Source organism: Colletotrichum chrysophilum (assembly GCF_026319265.1).
Source record: "Colletotrichum chrysophilum strain AFK26 chromosome Unknown scaffold_30, whole genome shotgun sequence".
Classification (NCBI taxonomy): Eukaryota; Fungi; Ascomycota; class Sordariomycetes; order Glomerellales; family Glomerellaceae; genus Colletotrichum; species Colletotrichum chrysophilum.
The window spans coordinates 65,909-83,744 of record NW_026517317.1 but is presented as its reverse complement, the minus strand read 5'-3'; the positions used below and the strand labels follow the sequence as shown (position 1 = coordinate 83,744).

The following is a 17,836-nucleotide window of genomic DNA, read 5'->3' as shown; positions in this document are numbered from 1 at the left end:
TGGGTAGTTCGCCCAATGACCAGTGGCTCGATGCCGGACCCTGGCTGACATTGGCTAGCGGGGGCGCGTGTCCAGTCTCGTCCTGGTCGTTTCCCGTCCTTGTGCAGCGGCAGTGAAGCTCGTGGATGTCACTACTCGAGAACTCTTTTTTGTTTGCCCATATGTTTGCCTGCTTGCTTATTTGCTAGGCGGCCGTCAAGTCGAACTTGGTTTGCACTTGGGCCATGAGCTCGTCCTGGCCATCGCCCTCGTCCTTGCTAGGCAGGGGGATTTGATCGCCCAGGTCACCATTTTTGGCCAAGGTTTCTCGGTTGGTCCGCCGAAAAGTTTGGCAACCAGACGGACGTTGGCATCAACACCATCAAGACGAAGACGAGACGTCATGCCAGTTGTTGTTGGCTGCTCTCTTTTGGCCACCGTCCACAGGATGGCCATGAATTAGGTAGCATGGCGTGGGAGGCTTCAGTCTTGGGTTTGGCGTGCTTATCTAGCAACCCGACTGCTTGCTGCGTGTGGACGACAGGCTGGTATTCGCAGAAACGTTGGGTTTGTGATTGCTGATCCTTTTCGATGGGAAGTCAAGGGCAGCAGAGCGGGCGTCGCATCGAGGTCCAGGTTGATGGGATGTTCTGTTCTATCGGATTGCCAGTGCCGGGCCATTCGCACGCAAGCAACATGAGGTGAGACGTATGCGTAGCAAGAATGATGGTGGAATTTGGATTCCAAAAGTTTCTTTTTGTCGGTTTTCAGCTCCGCGGCCTGGAGGTGCGGATGACATGACCGCAATATGCGACGTGAAGACGGCGGAGGTGTCGTCTGGCTGGCTGCCAAGCCAGGACGCAGGCACATTCTGATGATGAAGTCCCGGCTGGAAGTCTGATCAACGAAAATGAGGCAAAGGCGGTCTTGAGAGACAGACCTGGAGACGGGACCACTGAAGCACAGACCATGAAGCAGCGAGTGCTCAAGTGGAGCTGGCCGGGGGAAGGCAAGAACGGGACCCGACACACTTGCACTGAGCATTGAGGGGCGGGAGGGGAGAGGGGGACATGGTTCGGCGCACACAACTGAGGTGAGGTCGGGTCGGTACCTGAGAGGCACTCCACAGGGACTAGTGCATGCATCCAATCTACTTTATGCCACTCACTGCTGTAATGCAGAAAAGGGGACCCGCAATGTGCAGAGTTGTCCCTCTGAAAATTTCAGTTCTCTCTAAAGGATGGTCTGTGCACTGAAGGCATCCACCACGTCTATTCGTACACTCCAGAGTGAGGTACCTGACGGTACCTCACGGAGCACCATTCGTGCAACGCTTCCTTACAAAGTCCACGATGAAGCTGCGAATTATCGTTTAACGGTATCTGAGTATCAGGGTGCGGTCTACTCGTACAGATAAAAGCCAAAAAAGGAGCTTCTCCTCTCGCTGAGCCTTTTCAAGACCCGATAGACATCACCATCTATCCGTCTTTCCCGTGCCGCTTTCTCATCGGGAGATGGAGAGTGTTCCGTGTGACAGTTTACGTCTCCTCCAACCAGTCCTTGTTCTTGCCTTTTGCCAAGCAAGCCTTGAAGATGGAGGAGGGTGCCGGTGCGGCGGCTCCTGCCTTACCTGGGCCCCTGCGATGCTAGTGCAGGTAAGGACGGATATCAGTTAGAGGTAATGTTTTGCGGACAGGCCAATGATGCTTCATCCTCACCACTCTCTCGGAGTGCATGCGAGATGTTGCACTGTGCCGCCTTCCCATGTTGGTTCGGACTCATGTACAAGTACCCTGTCTGCGGTCCAAAACCGTCCGCCTCTCCCTAGGACGCCTCCTAGGTTAAGACTGGCATCCGCACCAAGAGTTCTGTCAAACTTGAATCTGAAAGGCGTATCTTGGTCTGCTCCTGGCAATGATGCATCACATACAGCCAACAGACACATCACAAGACAGGGTGAGGGAGACTTGGAAAACTCAATATCTCTGTCAGAGTCCCTGTGCGCTGTAGCTAGGCCATGGACAGGCACCAACGGGGACGGGAGCTTCTTCCAACTTCGCCCCAGGCGCAAACTGAAAGATGAGGCGCAGTGTCAGTCGGTGACAGCGTCGTGGTCATCGCTTCTGGTGTCCTGTATGTGCATCTGTTGTGAAGCAGGACGGGATAGGTCAGATATTTATCATTTCAGCCGACCCCAAGTCCGAGCCTCAGATGTCCCAAACCCTTTCCCTGCTAGAGGTAGAGGTATTGCACTCCCTCTCCTCTCCTCTCCAACCATTGATACAGGTGCTCTGCCGGCAGCAGGCACAGCAAGCAAGCAAGCAACTGACGATGGTGGTCTTGGGCTCCGCTTCAGTTTCGAGGTTCCTCAGCGTACCGGACTGGACCCTGCTTCTTCGTCGCCCGACAAGCGCTTCCCTCCATGACCTTGTCCGCGTCTAGCGAAGAACCCACCTGGTTCAGGTTGTCCTGCCATCTGAGGCTGTATTTGTAAAGGCGACAGCATCACATCGCATGTCTCGCCTCGAATCGCATTGCATCGCATCGCACCGCACCGGAAGACAAGGTGAAGATGCGGATGCGGGCGTCGCGATCTGGCTCTCCACCAGCCGTGGCTCTAAACGGATAGGAGCAGAGCACAGATACGGATAGGTAGCAATGTGGACTGCAGGCGACGAATCATTGCAGGTGGGTGGTGCTGGTTGCGCAGGACATGTCGTATGCTAAATTTCCGATCCTGACGCGAGATCGCCTAATTGATCACACGTCCAGCAAAGAAAGGCAAAAGCTGCCCTTGCTGGCTCAAGTTGCTGGTCCTCGTTCTTTTGCTTTTCGCCCGCCCCCTCCTCCCACCATCTCCGACATAAGGTAGCAGTGCATAGGAAGGCAGAAAGATGGGACGAGGCGGAGTGCGAGACCAACCTTGGATGTCTCTCTCTTGTTGGCGGGCAAAATGCTGTCATGAAGTAAGAGCTTGAGCGTCGGGTTGGAGGCAGATGGAGGTGGGTTAAATCATTTTACGAGGGACCTCTATTTTTCGAGGCCGGCGGAACTCCAACCAAGGTAGACTTTGAGAAGGTGGTGGTGGTGGTTTTTTTGTTCCCCGGTTGGCGAACAGGCGACTACCTTACGCAGTAAAGGCGGCGGACACAAAGTCGCAATCGGCCCTGGCGTTAGTCTCCAAAGTGGCTCTTCTCTCCGGAGGAAGGGCCCCTTTCCTTCCGCCATTTCAGTGTGGGCGAGTGCGAATGGGAGACTGGACTGGGGAGTCTCTTTCTCTTGAAGAAGACGAGATATTAGGTACGTACCATGGTGTTAATTTCGAGATTGCTTGTACCTGACGGTTCCTGGCACCTGCCTCCCCCAGGCCCGGGGTCCTGCTCAGTTTCTGGCCGCGCGCACGCACGTCTGGTTCCAGAATCCACAGTTTCCCACCTTTTTTCCCACCAGGACAGGACACTCGACGGATACCGCTCAAGCAGCGCAGGTGCAGGGAAATAAAATAATACTGCAGCCCAAGCCCCACCTCCAAGCTGTTTCCTCGCCTGCACCCGGTCCGACCCTCACCTCAGAACGACATTCAATTCACAGACGCTCTCACGCTCACTCTCCCAGGCCTCACCCCGATATTGAACGCAGACTCGGGCACAGTTGCTCGTGAACAGAAGCTCGGATTCGCAGGACACTGCCATCAGCTATATTACAACGGCGGCCAAATACGTTACTCCAATTTACCACTTACGAAGCCGCTCTCGCGGGCTACGTCCAATACTGTTGCGTTCTGGCCTTGGACTCGAAGGCTGGACTACACCACGGATATTACGCCAACACTACCTTACCTGTACCAGGTCCAACACCACTGGCACACCCACACGCTCCTCCCACACACACCCACACTCACACTCACACACTCAAACCTGGCGGCGCACATAGCGTACCTCGGGCTAGTTCGAGGAACCTGGCGCTGCCGTGTACCGTACCAAGCCAGGTCCGACTCTACTGCCCGCGGCGGCGTCGTCCATTCTGCTCTTGCTGCTCAAGCTACGGCTGCTGTGCCACCAATTGGTCGACGTGAGCTGCCCTGGCTGTGGCTCCCCCGTCTACAGCGGACTGGAAACCCTTCCCGGCCGACCAGCGTCCAACTCGGGTCGGCTCTTCTTTGAAGAGAGAACGCAACGCAACGCAATCCCGCCAGCCAAAACCCAGCCCAGCCCAGTCCAGATCCTGACCGGCCGCCCATTGAATTACCGCGTCCGTTTCCCTCGTGGGACGTCCTCGGCGCGCTGCGGACTTTGTGGGAAACACAAGAAGAGGACCCTGGAAAAGAGGCGGAAAAGACAAATAGGACCCTTTGATCAAAGACGACGCAGCTGGCATTCGGCAAGTTTGCGACATCGCCTCCTTTGGGCGCGCGGTCTTGTCCGCTCAGATACCTATGATTACGGCGGTACCGTAACTCTTATTATTGCTAGGTAAGTCGATCCCGCGTCCACTCTCCCCTTTTTGGGTTGCTTCCCCCGGTACTTGGCCGCGTCTCGTCATATCCTCGGGACAAAGAACTGGGACTGGTGACGGGGCTCTCTGTTAGCTGCCGTCACCGACTTGTCCGTCTGCTGTCCCTGAGAGTCTCTTGGGTTCCTGAGTCTCTGAGCCCCAAGAGTGTTCTGCCAGTTCATTTGATGCCCTTTTGCCGCCTGCCTGCCTGCCTGCCTGTCTGTCTGTCTTGACCGCGTGGTCACACACCGTCGGCCCCTTCGCCGTCATTCGGGCCTTGCAGCCCGCTAATTACATATCCGTCTCGTATGTACTTGACTTCGTACCTGGTCCGCCTGTCTTGGGGGCTGCGCTGCTTCCATTGTCCAAGCCGGCGATTGCCTCCATCTGCACTTGCATTTGCGTCTGCGCCAGTCTCGCAGCAGTGTCGTCAATCGCGCTCAGTCCCTCTCACAGTCCTCCTCTTGGGCGTCTTCGAATTGTTCTTGCTGCGCCATCGCTGCGTTCCACACACTTTCCATGCAGGTGTAGCAACTTCATCTGACCTCCCAACGCCAGGGCTCACTACCTTGACTTACCTAGCACACCCGGGAGACGCTTCCCAGTCGCTAGCAGCCAGATTCTCTTAGCAGGCCTCCCGCCCACCCACTATCAGAACGACTGCACTAGGTACCTTAGGTACGAATACCTACTACAGTCTGCAGCTGCTCCAGCTGCCGTCCCCGTTTGTAGGATAGATACCTGCTCCAGGGTCGACCGATCGCTGCGTACGGGTTCTCTCCACCTAGCATCACCAAGAGCAGCCCGAGAGAAGAAGGGCACCAGGCGACCTCCTTTCCTCCCCCGCCCATTGTGCCCCGGCCACGAAATCAGGTCACCCCCAATCACAGCCTTGTCCGGGTTCAGGTCCATACCACCTTACCCAGCAAGCGCAACGAAGATATACGCCAGGGGAAGGGGAATAGGACAGAAGAAAAGAAGACGATCAAGCGAGAGCTCTGAAGGAAAGAGAGAAAGAAGCTGCAGCGCGCCCGAGTGAAGGAAAGAAGGGACCCACCTCGCTCGCTCGACACGGCGTCCGCCCCGGCCCTTGGTCTCTCCCCCCCTCTGGTCCTGGCTCCATCCTTTCTTCCCTACCCTGCCCTGTCCCTCATTCCCTGTCTATTCTGTCCCGTCGACTCCATTCTTTCTCTCTCTCCCCTTCGGCCAACCAACCAATCCTTCTTCTCCCCCAGCCCAGCAGTCAGTCGGTGTCCCATCAGTCAGCCAGCCCAGCCCAGTCCAGCCGTGCCTTCCTTGCCTTTTCCTTAGCACCTCGCGCCTTTCCGATTGCGCTGTTCTCGTTAGTGCCACCACCTTTGCTGTTAGTGTTGCGTTGCTCCTTCCGACTGCAACTGCGACTGCGACTGCTGCCAGCCTGCCACTGCCGCTTCCCCTTCCTTCCCTCACCTTACCCGACTGCTGCTGCTCCTGCTGCCACTGCCGCTGCCGCTGCTACTGCTACTGCTGCCCACGCCCACCTTACGCTACCACGTAAGGTAACCAAGCAGCACCCAGCACCCAGCACCCGGCCCAGCATCCATCCATCCATCCATCCAGCTCTGCTGCCCATCTCTCTCCTGTTCCTGTTCCTGCCTCCTGCACACTACTCCTGCCCTGTCTTGTCCACCCGACTACTGGGTTTTCTGCATAAGGCCCCTCCCCAGCCAGGTACCACCCACCAGGCCACCTTCTCGCAGACACGGCAGGTACCTGCGACCACTCTCGCTCTCTCCTGCTGCTCGCTCTTAATTCAACACCCCCCAGACGGCCATCATTTCCTTTCGACCCTGCTGTTTTACTGGTCCGCGCAAAGCAACCCCCCCTGGAGCTTGCATTCCCCTTCCATCTGGAACTGGACAACCACCACACACCTCTCTTTCCTCCCTCTCCACCGGCTCCCGCTCAATTTCAATTCCAACCCTCAACCCTCATCCAACGACAGTCGACCGACACCACCTCCTCCTTTCCGACCCGTCCGTCCTCCTCGTCCACCAACCACCACACCACCCTCCGACATCACCGTCGCCCTCTCCTCTCATCAGCAGCCGTCCCTCTCTCCCGCCATCCCATTGATCGAGGCCGATAGTCCACGACGATGAACTCTCAAAGCCAAAACGATGTGTCGCCCGAGGCGATGCAGGCGCGCATCCAGCAAGCGCGACGCGAGGCTGAGACACTCAAGGATAGGATCAAGCGGAAGAAGGATGAGCTCGCCGACACAACTCGTGAGTTCAATCAATCATTCATTCAATCGACGACGGCGGCGACGACCACCGATCACAAAGCCCCCTCCCCGTCGTCTTAATTGCCCCCCGACCACCCGTCGTGAAGATGCTGACAATTCGTCCTCTGAATAACAGTCCGCACCGTTGCCCAGCAGGCCCACGAGCCGATCCCCAAGAACCAGCTGATGAAGGCAAAGCGCACGCTCAAGGGTCACTTGGCCAAGATTTACGCCATGCACTGGTCGACCGACAGAAGACATCTCGTCTCCGCTTCGCAAGACGGAAAGCTCATCATCTGGGATGCCTACACGACGAACAAGGTCCACGCGATTCCCCTACGCTCCTCCTGGGTCATGACCTGCGCCTACGCCCCCAGCGGTAACTACGTGGCTTGCGGTGGTCTCGACAACATTTGCTCCATCTACAACCTCAACCAACAGAGAGAGGGTCCTACGCGCGTCGCGAGGGAGTTGTCTGGCCATGCCGGATACCTATCTTGCTGTCGATTCATCAACGATCGGAGTATCCTTACCTCATCAGGTGATATGACTTGCATGAAGTGGGATATCGAAACGGGTCAAAAGGTCATCGAATTCGCCGACCATCTCGGCGATGTCATGAGCATCAGCCTCAACCCGACCAACTCCAACACATTCATTTCCGGTGCTTGCGACGCCTTTGCTAAGCTGTGGGATATCCGTGCCGGCAAGGCCGTCCAGACATTCGCTGGCCACGAGTCCGACATCAACGCCATCCAGTTCTTCCCCGACGGCCACTCCTTCGTTACCGGCTCCGACGACGCGACCTGCCGACTTTTCGACATTCGTGCCGACCGAGAATTGAACCTTTACGGCGTAAGTACCGCCAGCAGCATCTCGTCTGATTGGCACTACAGACCGCTAACTCGATTGACAGTCGGAATCTATCCTGTGCGGCATCACCTCCGTGGCGACCTCGGTTTCTGGGCGGTTGTTGTTTGCTGGCTATGACGACTTTGAGTGCAAGGTATGCTCCTGAATTCCGAACGCACTTTCAGCATCAAGGACCGATTACTAATTTTTGGGCAGGTTTGGGACGTAACACGCGGTGAAAAGGTTGGCTCGCTCGTCGGCCACGAGAACAGAGTCAGCTGCTTGGGCGTTAGCAACGACGGCATCAGCCTGTGCACAGGATCCTGGGATTCTCTCGTATGTTGTTCCCTACACGCCTATCGACACGACCGTACTGACTGTTTTCCCTAGCTGAAAATCTGGGCATACTAAATCAACCACCCGAACCCGACAATGACGAAGTCCTGTCTGGATATACCGGTTCCAGTACGCGCGAAACCATTTTAATCTTCTGTCGAGTGGTTATTTGGCCTACTTAATTTTCGAAACCCTGATGCCGCCTTTTTCTAATCCGCGAGTACTGGCGCATTCAGGACGAAGTCACGAAACACCTGCTCATACCAAAGCTCACTTTTCATCGTCTACCAAATCCAGCTGGAGCCGCCCGTTTACCGGCATGGGCGGCTGTAGGAACTATACAGGGTCTCTTTTTTTTTCCTTTGCCATGCGCCAGCCATCACCCATCGTCCTCGATTCTTTTGCACCATAGTTTTTTTTGGCCTCATTCTAGCACCTGATTGTTAGATTGGGCGGTTGTAACACATTGTTGGTTCTCCCACATGTGGCCTTTCCCGAGTCATGTATGCTTCACATCTCCCACAACGTCTGCTACCGGATCCGGATACGACAGGATCGCCAAGGAGGGAACGGAATCGAGGCATTTTGATACCCCCACCAAAATCCAACCCTACACGCATAGACAAGCAAAGCACACGATTCCGACATCGACCTTTCTCCCACGACGGCTCATGGCGGATAGGGCTGCACTCTTCTTTTTTGTTGCAGCAGGAGTTTTCTATACCACCGACAACAGGATTTTCTCCAGTCCGATAATTCTCTCGTCGCCGTTGCGTTCACCCACAAAAATACGCGTCGCATCTCTCGATCCCGCCTTTCCTTTCGTCATATTTCCTCGATTCTCCGGTGGTATTGGTCTGATAGACGAAAGCGCCAAGTGTAACCGCCACGCGACGCGAAGCCGAAGCTTAGTAGAGGTGGAGCTGGTCCGCCTCGTAGAAGAAAGGAGTGAAAACAGGCTTTGAGGGAGACGGCTGGGTGGTTTGTTTGTGGCGGCGAGCTGTCATTTTCCTATACACGTCGGAAGGGAAGGGGAGTTGGTTTCGTGTGTAAACGGATGTCGATCCCTTTTGGAGCTTCCCTACCGAGGGGGCTTGCTTGTTTGGATGGGCGAAAACACGGAGAAAACCGAAAAGGAGAGAGAAGGGACGACGGCCGCTTACGGAACGAGAAATGCGTGGAACGGAGGATGGAGGTGATGAAGTTGTTTTCCTGCGTGGACGCCTGCCTCAAGCCTTCCCTCTTATACCTACTTACTGCCTGTACTATAGTTCGCGCTCAATGCTCGTTCATCCTCTGTTCAAGCCTATTGACGGCTACATTGTTTTTGATGTGACATGGTGTACTGCGCCTGGCAGTTGATCTGTCATCCAATCCCAGCTAATCAGACACAGGAGCCGGCGAGACGAGGACCACGAGACCGCCACAACTATCACAACCAATTCTCGACTGGTGCTGGAAGCTACGGGCCAGTCGATTTAATCGTCAACATCACCACAGCGTGAGATTCGGATCGTCAAAGCAGGCCGGTGTGGGGTGGGAACCACGAAGAGATGGATTCCGGCATCGGTGCGGCGTCTTGCTGCATCCAGGATGACCATCGAAGGCCGGATGTCACACTCAACCTTCACCAAAGACGGTACTCCAAAGACGGCCCCAAAAAAGCATGCGAGCACGCGACTTGGACTTTTCGGCTTAACGCGCGGCACACGCCCCCTGTCCTTGAGAGCTGGCTGGCGATTTCCAGCCAACAATTACATCGGATGCATAGAGCCGGCACATGAATCAATAAACGAACGCAGATAAGCAGCAGCACGGGCAAGAGGATGATGGACAAGTAGCGAACCAATTGCTAGTTGTGAAGGAGGGCTAGAACGGGCAGAGGGAAGAGTGAAAAGAAAAGAAAAAAAAGCCAACGCAGCGTCTGAAGTTGATAGTGGTCGCATGAGTGTACGTCTCGCCGGTGCTTCTCTAAGTTCGCGGTAGTGTCTGGTCGGGAAGATTTTCCCAAAAGGCGATCTTTGGGGTTGTTGCCAACCTTCAGACGCAGAAGAGGATGACTTTTGGTCTTGATCCCACCTTGTTAGTCGAATGCTTTCATTGGCGATGGCTGGGGAAGAGTCGTCAAATCATGAATGAACCGGGGGAAAGGATACGATGGGAGGGAAAAATGATCCGGAAAGTCCAGCCGGGCTGGTGTGCCCGCCACGAGGGTAAGGGCTAGGAACGGCTGACGTGGTTGGTGGTTGGACGGCGGAGATGCCAGCGGCAGTAAGGAAACGGTAAATCCAAAATCTTCTTTTCCAAACCCCATTGAAGATTGTGCGATTTGTATGCATGGCCAGAGGAGGGTGGACGGGCCATGGCGTGAGGTTCGTCTCTTCCTGCCGCCTTTGCCACGTGAAGCCAACCGAAATTCACAGACCACGTGAAGAACAGGCCATTTGGACTTTGGTTTGCGCGTTACCGTTCGTCTTAGGGTTGCCGCTCTGCGTTTGGTTTTCCCGATTCCGTCGGCAGGAGGGGAGGGAAGCGTGCATTGTGGCCTGAGAAGATGGGTGAGGGTGGGAAGGAAGACGGGGTTCTTGAGTCAGGCTCGTTCCTCGCTGGGTGGTCCAATTGGGAAACGGCAATGAGGCTCGGCTTGGTGGTATGGCTTCGCGTGCGATGCGGCGATGTGATGATTGACTTCTTCCATGCGGCTCGAACCCCCAGTCTTGCACCTTCTCGAAGGTTGCTATGATGGGTTAGGAAGGTTTTCTCCGGATCACAGACAACGGCAGCCAGACGCAGGCAATCGATAATCAGGTCCCAGTGCTATTTAAGTAGCGGCGCTCTAATGGATCGCAAGGGATCGGCCGTGTGGTTGCAGGTTGTTGCATGTTGTCTGGCTAAGCTTTGACGCGGTTCAAGACCTAAGCAAGTTAGCACAGCTAAAAGGGGGGGAAGACTTCGTGGCTGGCGCCGCAGGTTTGGGTTACGGTTGTGAAGCTTGATGCACCTACCACTGCACTGACCCTGGCAGCCACGAGGCTTCGTTGGATGATAGGTTGGCTGAGACGTTGCGCGACGTATTATCGTCAGTTTGTGCTGTCATCTTGCATAGCGGACGCAGAGCAGCATAAATCTTCCTTCGATCCGGTATGCCGCATAGCGATGGTGATATAGAAACGTGCTTGACAGAAGTATGTATCTTGCCAACACACGTGGCGCGTGGAATGCGAACATGATCTTTACCGCCTCTCAATGTTGGATGGATCAAGACGTTCGGGGGCATGCAGGGCTCCTCGAGCGGTATTATAGACTCTGCGGTTGGACTTGGGATATGAGAGTGCAGCGGCATAGTGCCGACGCAAATCACGATATGCAGACTGCAGTCGTGCGAGAGCGCACTAAGCACATCCCGTAGACGGACGGACGTGCCACACGAATGAACGGCAAAGAGAGTTGTGATGGCGGTGTGTTTGCATTCGATTGCTTCTCACGATAGCAACCGATCAAATCGCGACGATGCATATTTGCCAAGGGAATTTGAGTAGTCCGTAGTCCGGCCAAGGTTTCCCATGACTTGTTCCACGTAGCTTTCTTTCTCTATTTTGTCCTTCGTCCTTGAAAGTTTCGTTTACATCGTTTCTGTCATGGTGGGTTCGTGGGAGTGAAACGGAGTCATGAACCGTGGGATGGTGTATCCCAAAATGTAGTCGGTAACTATTCACACGAGCCCCCGCCTATGGAGCTGGCGGATACTTCGTCCAAGGTCCGTTTCGAGTGCGCATCTGGACTTGGCAGCCTTTAGTCGGGACTGCTAGATACGACTCTGGAAAGTATGAGTTGTGGAGGCCTGCAGTGAGCGAGTCGTGCTTCTCTTCGTGTTCAGACGATGACTCAGCCCCACGTGAAGCGGTGATGTGTTGTGTTGTGGCTCTCGGCACCGGCTGCGTCTACCGACGGTGAATAATCGTAAGGGGGCATGAAAGGGCGTACCCGGGGGTGGAGAGAGTGACTCGCATTGTGAATGCCCGTGGAGTAGACGACGTCGTTTGTCCATGCGAATGGTTGGGAGACAACTTTGCACGAGAATACGTCGCATGACGGTGGCCATGTTTGTGTAAATCTCGTGTCAAAATTCGATGATAGTCATGAGAACTTCGCGAACGATGCCAGAAAGGTTTTGGTGAGGACGCCGATCGAAAACCGAGATAGTGGTACGTCTGAGAGTGCCGCCTTACAACGGCGAACGACGCTCAAGGAACGCTTTGGACGACAGCTGACACAGTCGGCTTCTGCACTTGAGGAAGCAGTTAGGCAGTTGAGGAATTACTTGAAGCAGGCGGGCGCGTTACGATCATACCCCGGATTGGCGATGGACGATGGGCAAAATGTCTGCCTGTCGTCTTTACACACTTGGCCGCATTGACAGAGCACCGACTAAGGCGGTCACACGACGGCTTGGCCGTGTCCTCCATAGCCATGGCTGGAGAAGCAAACACACCAACGGTGACTTTCGGATGATCAAACCGGGCTAATTATGACGGTAAGCGCATGTCATTGTCAGAGATTTCTGGAGCTGATGATGAGACCGCTGTGCCATGTTTCGGGGGCCTTGTTGTTTGGCAAACAGGGTGGTGGAGGATCGATGATGCCGGTACGCCACGAGACTTGGTGTCGTGATCTGACACCCGGCAGCGGTAAAGCATCTTCCCAGTCGATGTGAAGCGTTGCGGCTCGGGCGATCCGCGACTTGAGGTGCAGCAGGGGAGGACATCGTGGGGTCGGAGAATGTCGTGAGTTCCCCAGGATCGATCGATGAAGTGGTTCCATTGAGGGATGTAGTCGGTGATTCGGCCATCCGTGTGTTGTTGTCTGACGAAAGGCATGAGGCCAGATGGGGACGCAACAGAAGCCGTTGGTGTTCCAGCCCCAGCTTTCGCTCTCGCTCCAGCAATAAGGCCGGGACTTCCATGATGCGTAGAAGATTCGATGCAGGTGTCACGGGATATCGAGCTGGGAAACATGAATTTGTGTTCTCAGATTCGAATGCACGATTGTGGTGTAACCCGAGACCTAGACCTGAAGTGTCGTTGTTTAGACTTGCAACACCTTGTGCAAGCACCCGAGGCGTCGTCTTGGCCCAGCGCCGCGAACAGGGACAGGTCCCTCCAGGGCAATCTGGAGTTTGGTACACAAACGGAAGGTGCGGACGTCACTGCCGGGCAGCCACAGATGTCGCAGCGGCCTGCTGGGAAAGAACAATAGTAACGGCCTATTGTTGTTGCCATTTGGGGAGACACCAGCGAATGATGCAGGGTCCTCCCGCACTGGCGTGGATGCCATGGCCGGGCCCAACGGAGAGGCGGAGGGAGGGAGGAGGGCGCCTCGTGAGTCACTAACCGAAATAGGACACTAGGCCAGAGGCAGGGGATGCGCAAATGCAAGTGCAAAGTGCAAGTGCGAATGTAAATTAAATGCTTTATGTGAGGAAAGGAGAGGTGACGCAGCAGGACCAACCTTCCAGGTATGGTTATGGGTGATGTATACTGGACAATATGCATACGTAAGGTAGCATTTCGGGTTGTGGAAGGAACCTCTAAACAGACGGAAGGCAGGAAGGAATTGAAGTAACATGGAAGGTAAAGTAAACAATGGAAAGGCAGAAGGTGAGGTGAAATCAGTTGGAAGCAAGTACGCCGTAATACGAAACAGACATAAGCACGTAAGATGGTAGAAACTGACGCAGCTGCCACCCCAAAAGCAAAAGGAGAAAAGCTCAAAGTCAATTGAGCCTACCTTCAGCTTATTCTGCCCTGGTTGGTCGGGTTATACGAACATCAGGCCAACACACGGGCAAACAGGAGCTGTCGGCGTCTGTTGCTCTTGTGGCGACGACGACCCTTTGTGTATCCTGGCCAAACGACCTCAAGGCAACGAGTTGGTTCATGTAAGTTGCTTGCCGTTTGGTATCTTGGGGGAAAAAAGAAGAAAAACGATACTCTGCATCAAAGGCGGCTCCTCAGCAAGCATGCAGAATGCGGTGCCCATCTGCAAGGTCCCGGGCCTTGGAATCTGTACGGCACTTGACCCTACGGGTATCTGGCTGCAGTGATTGGACATGCACGAGGTTTTGCCTGGGCCTGGGTAGGGGATGAAGAAGAAAAGGGCGGAGGGGAAATCGGCAGACAGCGGTCGGTTGGCCCCAGACCAGCAGCCCCTGACGACGGGAGAAGCCAAGACAAGCCCTGTGATCCCGGCAGGGCCACGCGAGCGGAAGAGGCGAAACCACGACTAAGGCCCGAGAGGGTGTGCAGCTGCTGATTCTGCAGGCCCTGTCACTTCACTTTGCAACCTGCCTCGCCAACGAGAAGCATCAGCACGATATGATGACAAGAGTCTGATTCTGATCTGATTCCTGCGTTGGCGTCCTGCGCGGTCAGGCACCTACTCCTTCAACCACTCACTGTTGTGCATCACGAAGGACGAAAGAAAGGAGAGGGGGAAAAGGGCAAGATCCACAGGTAGACGCGTGCATGACCGTTGGCTGTCGTATGCAATTTGCCCTCCTTCCGAGTTCGTCTTTGCCCTTGCCAGAGAGCGAGGCGATGCAAAAGGGAAAACGGATTCGACGACGACAACAGGGCAGGTCAGGTTCCATCAGATTCAGCAGCAAAATAACGGTCATCGCCGTTCCGTGGTTTCCCTGTCCTGGGCCCGGGCCCGGACATTTCTCTCAGCCCTCCCCCGTTTTTTATCTCCTCGTCCCGAAATCTATCTTGCTCCGATCACTTATGCGCGAGACCCGTCACCTGCACATCTCGCTCGGCATTTCATGTGTCTGTCTGGGTTGAGTGTCTTGGTTGAGTAACTGCCAGGTGGAAGAAACTAGCCGGTCGTGCCGCTGTGCTGTGGTGCGTTGCGGTGCTCGTTCCAGCGTCGACAATTGCGCCCGCAAACGACGAGATGCACCACGAGAGCCAGACATCCTCGTCTTAACAGGACGGACTAGATTTCCTTTCCGCGACCACATCTAACATCTCACCACTCTCGCCCAACGATTCATCCACCATTCCACAATTCCCGCCCAGTCTCCCCTGTTCGCGACCACGCGCCTCCACCCCTTCTGAAACAGCCTGACGCACCCCAGGGGCTTCGCCCTCGACCCTCGATCCTCGACACTCGGGCCCCTGTCCAAATCCAGCCCAGCCAGCCAGCAGCACCACCACCAGTCCACCACCACCATTGCACCGCTGCACCACTCGCTGCACCAGCATCAGTCACCACGACAGCCCGTCGTTGGAGCCCGGCTTTCACCGCATCGTGGCCAACTGCAAGGGTTGACCCCTGGTCGCGTCTCCACTGCTTCGAGAAAAACCATCGAAGGACCACCATCCTTCCGATCCGTCCTTCGTCTCCTCATGCTCCCACGCCCACTTCTCTCCCACAAGAATCCAGAAACCACGCCTCTCGCAGCCCTCCCTCCTCGCTCTTCCCCCTCCAAAACCAAAGCTCAACCACCCTTCACCCTACCCTACCGTCCATTCACATTCCTGGCTCTACCTCTCTTCCGGCTTTGCCCTCTACTAGCCGCCCTGACAGAAGCAACCGGGCACACCCTTCCAAGCTCCAAGGTCGCACGATTGGCACCTTCACACTACCTGCTTGCCTGCTTGCTTGTTTACTCCTCCTTGGACCTTGACAACCACCCCCTACCACCTCCTCTTCTCTTACCACACGCCCGCCCGCTCGTCCGTCCGTCATCCCATACATAAACCGAGCTTCCTCACCCGGCCACGACCCTTTCAAAAGTCCACGATGTCGAACCCTACCCCAGCCCAAGAAGAATTCAACGCCCTGCTAGCTGCCCAGTCTCGCGATACCAGCAGAGTACACCCAGAGGACCGCAGCAACGACCGCGACAGCCTTGACCTCGACGAAGAGGACGTCTTCCGCAACTCCCAGATCGACGCCGCCATGCGCATTCCAACCCTAGGCCAGACCGGCTCCGACCTGAAGCTGCCTCCCGCCAGCTTCGATGCCGGCCGTACCACCGGAGTCAAGGGCGTCATCGCCGATGCCCGCAACTACGAGAACGCCCGCAAGACCTCCTTCATGAGCCGTGCTCGCACCACTGTGCGCCGCTCCATCTTTGGCCTCGATGGCATTTCGCAATCCCAGTCTTCGCGCAAGAGCGAGAGCGGCACCGACGATGGAAACAACAGCAACTCGGAAGATGAGGAGAGCTTCTTGGCGCAATGGCGCGAGAGCAGAAGGAGAGAACTTGAGAGCGAGTCCAGCAAGGTTGTCAGAAACCGGAGGACAAGTCCCAGTGTCCGCATCTATGGCCGCATGGACGAGGTCGACGCTCTGGGTTACCTGGACGCTATTGAGAAGGTTGCGCGGGACACCGTGGTTGTCGTCTTTGTATACGACCCCGAGGTAAGCTTCAAAGTATTCCTGAGCATGTTCAGACAGGTTCTAACACCCAGCCTAGTGCGATGTATCAGCAACGATAGAGCACGCAATGATGCCCCTTGTCTCCCAGCACTCAACAATACACTTCGTCAAGGTTCACTACCTCGACATCGAGTTCGACAACGCTGCTGTGCCCTCCATCCTGGCCTACCGCAACCAGGGTGACATGTTTGCCAACCTGACGGGCATCATTGAGATGATCCCTGATGATGAGGCGTTCGGCACTGACACCCTGGCACGGCTCTTTGAAAAGCACAGCATCCTATGAGCTCTCCCCCTGCGGTGGCTGGCCAACGAGGCACATAACGAGGCAACAACTCACAACATCTTCACGTCTTCTCTCTATGCTACGATACCCCCCATTTTTGCAGCGCGCCCACATATTCGCGAGCATCACGGTCCCCTTTTATGTCCATTTCTTCATTGCTTTTCTAGGCGGTTGCTTCTCTCTCCACTGCTTCATCATTTTTTCCATTGTGGCAGAGAGCAAAAACGGAGTTTTTGGGAGAGATGTCTCTCGGTGACGGACCATGCCCCCTGCACGTTCTAATATCAGAGGCGGAGGAAAAAAAGTTTTCTGTGGTAACCGTACGGGAAATACCTCGGCTGGGACACGGTTTCTTTTGGCGGGTGGGACTTTGGGGAATTTGGGAAGAAAAAACGAAGAGGACATGCATCATCTCCGCGCAGCATTGTACATTTGGATTCGAGACGATACTTTGTAGAATACAAGTCCCACGGCGACTTCATTTCTTCATCTTCGCTCCCATTGCTCCAGCATTGCTCACGTCTCTGATCCTGCCAGAGCGAGTTCTATGCCACTTTCGGCCCAGGTAAGGCGACGGAAGGATTAGGTTCACAGAGGCGCTGACTTGAGAGTCTAGCAAGGCAAACTGACGTTTCGTATCACAAGCTAGCGCGGGCTAGGAACCGCAGCGGTGATTTTGTTTTTGGGGGGCTTGATGTGGCATATTGACTTATTCTGGTCATTACGGCAAATGAAGGGCGCGGATGATATGCTCTCTTTGGGACCATGTCTTTGGAGATCCGTGTGCCTGTTCGGCTGGGAGCGCGTGCCGCCTGAGTCAAATCTTTTCTATCCTCTCTTTTCAGAAAGTTTCGTCCACTGGGGTCAGGTCGTTCTCTGATCAACTTGCCCCCATTCGGACGTGTAATCTCACGACAGCCTCGGTGAAATTTGAGCAAAAGAGGTCGGCCGTTTGGCAAGGCTGGGAGCTAGCAAGGGCTTTTCCGCGCGCCGGGCAAGGACAGGGAACTCGGTTTCTTTTTAGAGCCAGCAAATTGGAGATTACCCAGATTGGAGATGGAGAGATTCTTTTTTATCTGGTTTAATTGTTTGATCTTTTTTGGCCCCTTGTCTTTTTGGGGGCTAAAGATGGAACTAGTCTGTATGATCTGCCGAGCCAGGGAGGGTCTGAGTGT

General features: G+C 55.2%; 2 protein-coding genes across 2 annotated transcripts; both read left to right on the top strand.

The window, feature by feature from the left end:
* Positions 1 to 6,610: 6,610 nt before the first annotated feature.
* GB1 (Guanine nucleotide-binding protein subunit beta) lies at positions 6,611 to 8,002 on the top strand (the record flags this gene model as incomplete). The annotated part of the gene is made up of 5 exons (XM_053177645.1): positions 6,611 to 6,740; positions 6,876 to 7,594; positions 7,656 to 7,745; positions 7,808 to 7,927; positions 7,982 to 8,002. 5 exons carry the CDS (start codon positions 6,611 to 6,613, stop codon positions 8,000 to 8,002), a joined length of 1,080 nt encoding a protein of 359 aa, XP_053038357.1.
* A 7,731-nt stretch (positions 8,003 to 15,733) lies between these two features.
* On the top strand, positions 15,734 to 16,661 carry COL26b_004777 (uncharacterized protein; the record flags this gene model as incomplete). Its single annotated transcript, XM_053177644.1, has 2 exons — positions 15,734 to 16,357; positions 16,413 to 16,661. The coding sequence occupies 2 exons, from the start codon at positions 15,734 to 15,736 to the stop codon at positions 16,659 to 16,661; spliced, it is 873 nt and encodes a 290-aa protein (XP_053038356.1).
* Between the last annotated feature and the right edge of the window lie 1,175 nt (positions 16,662 to 17,836).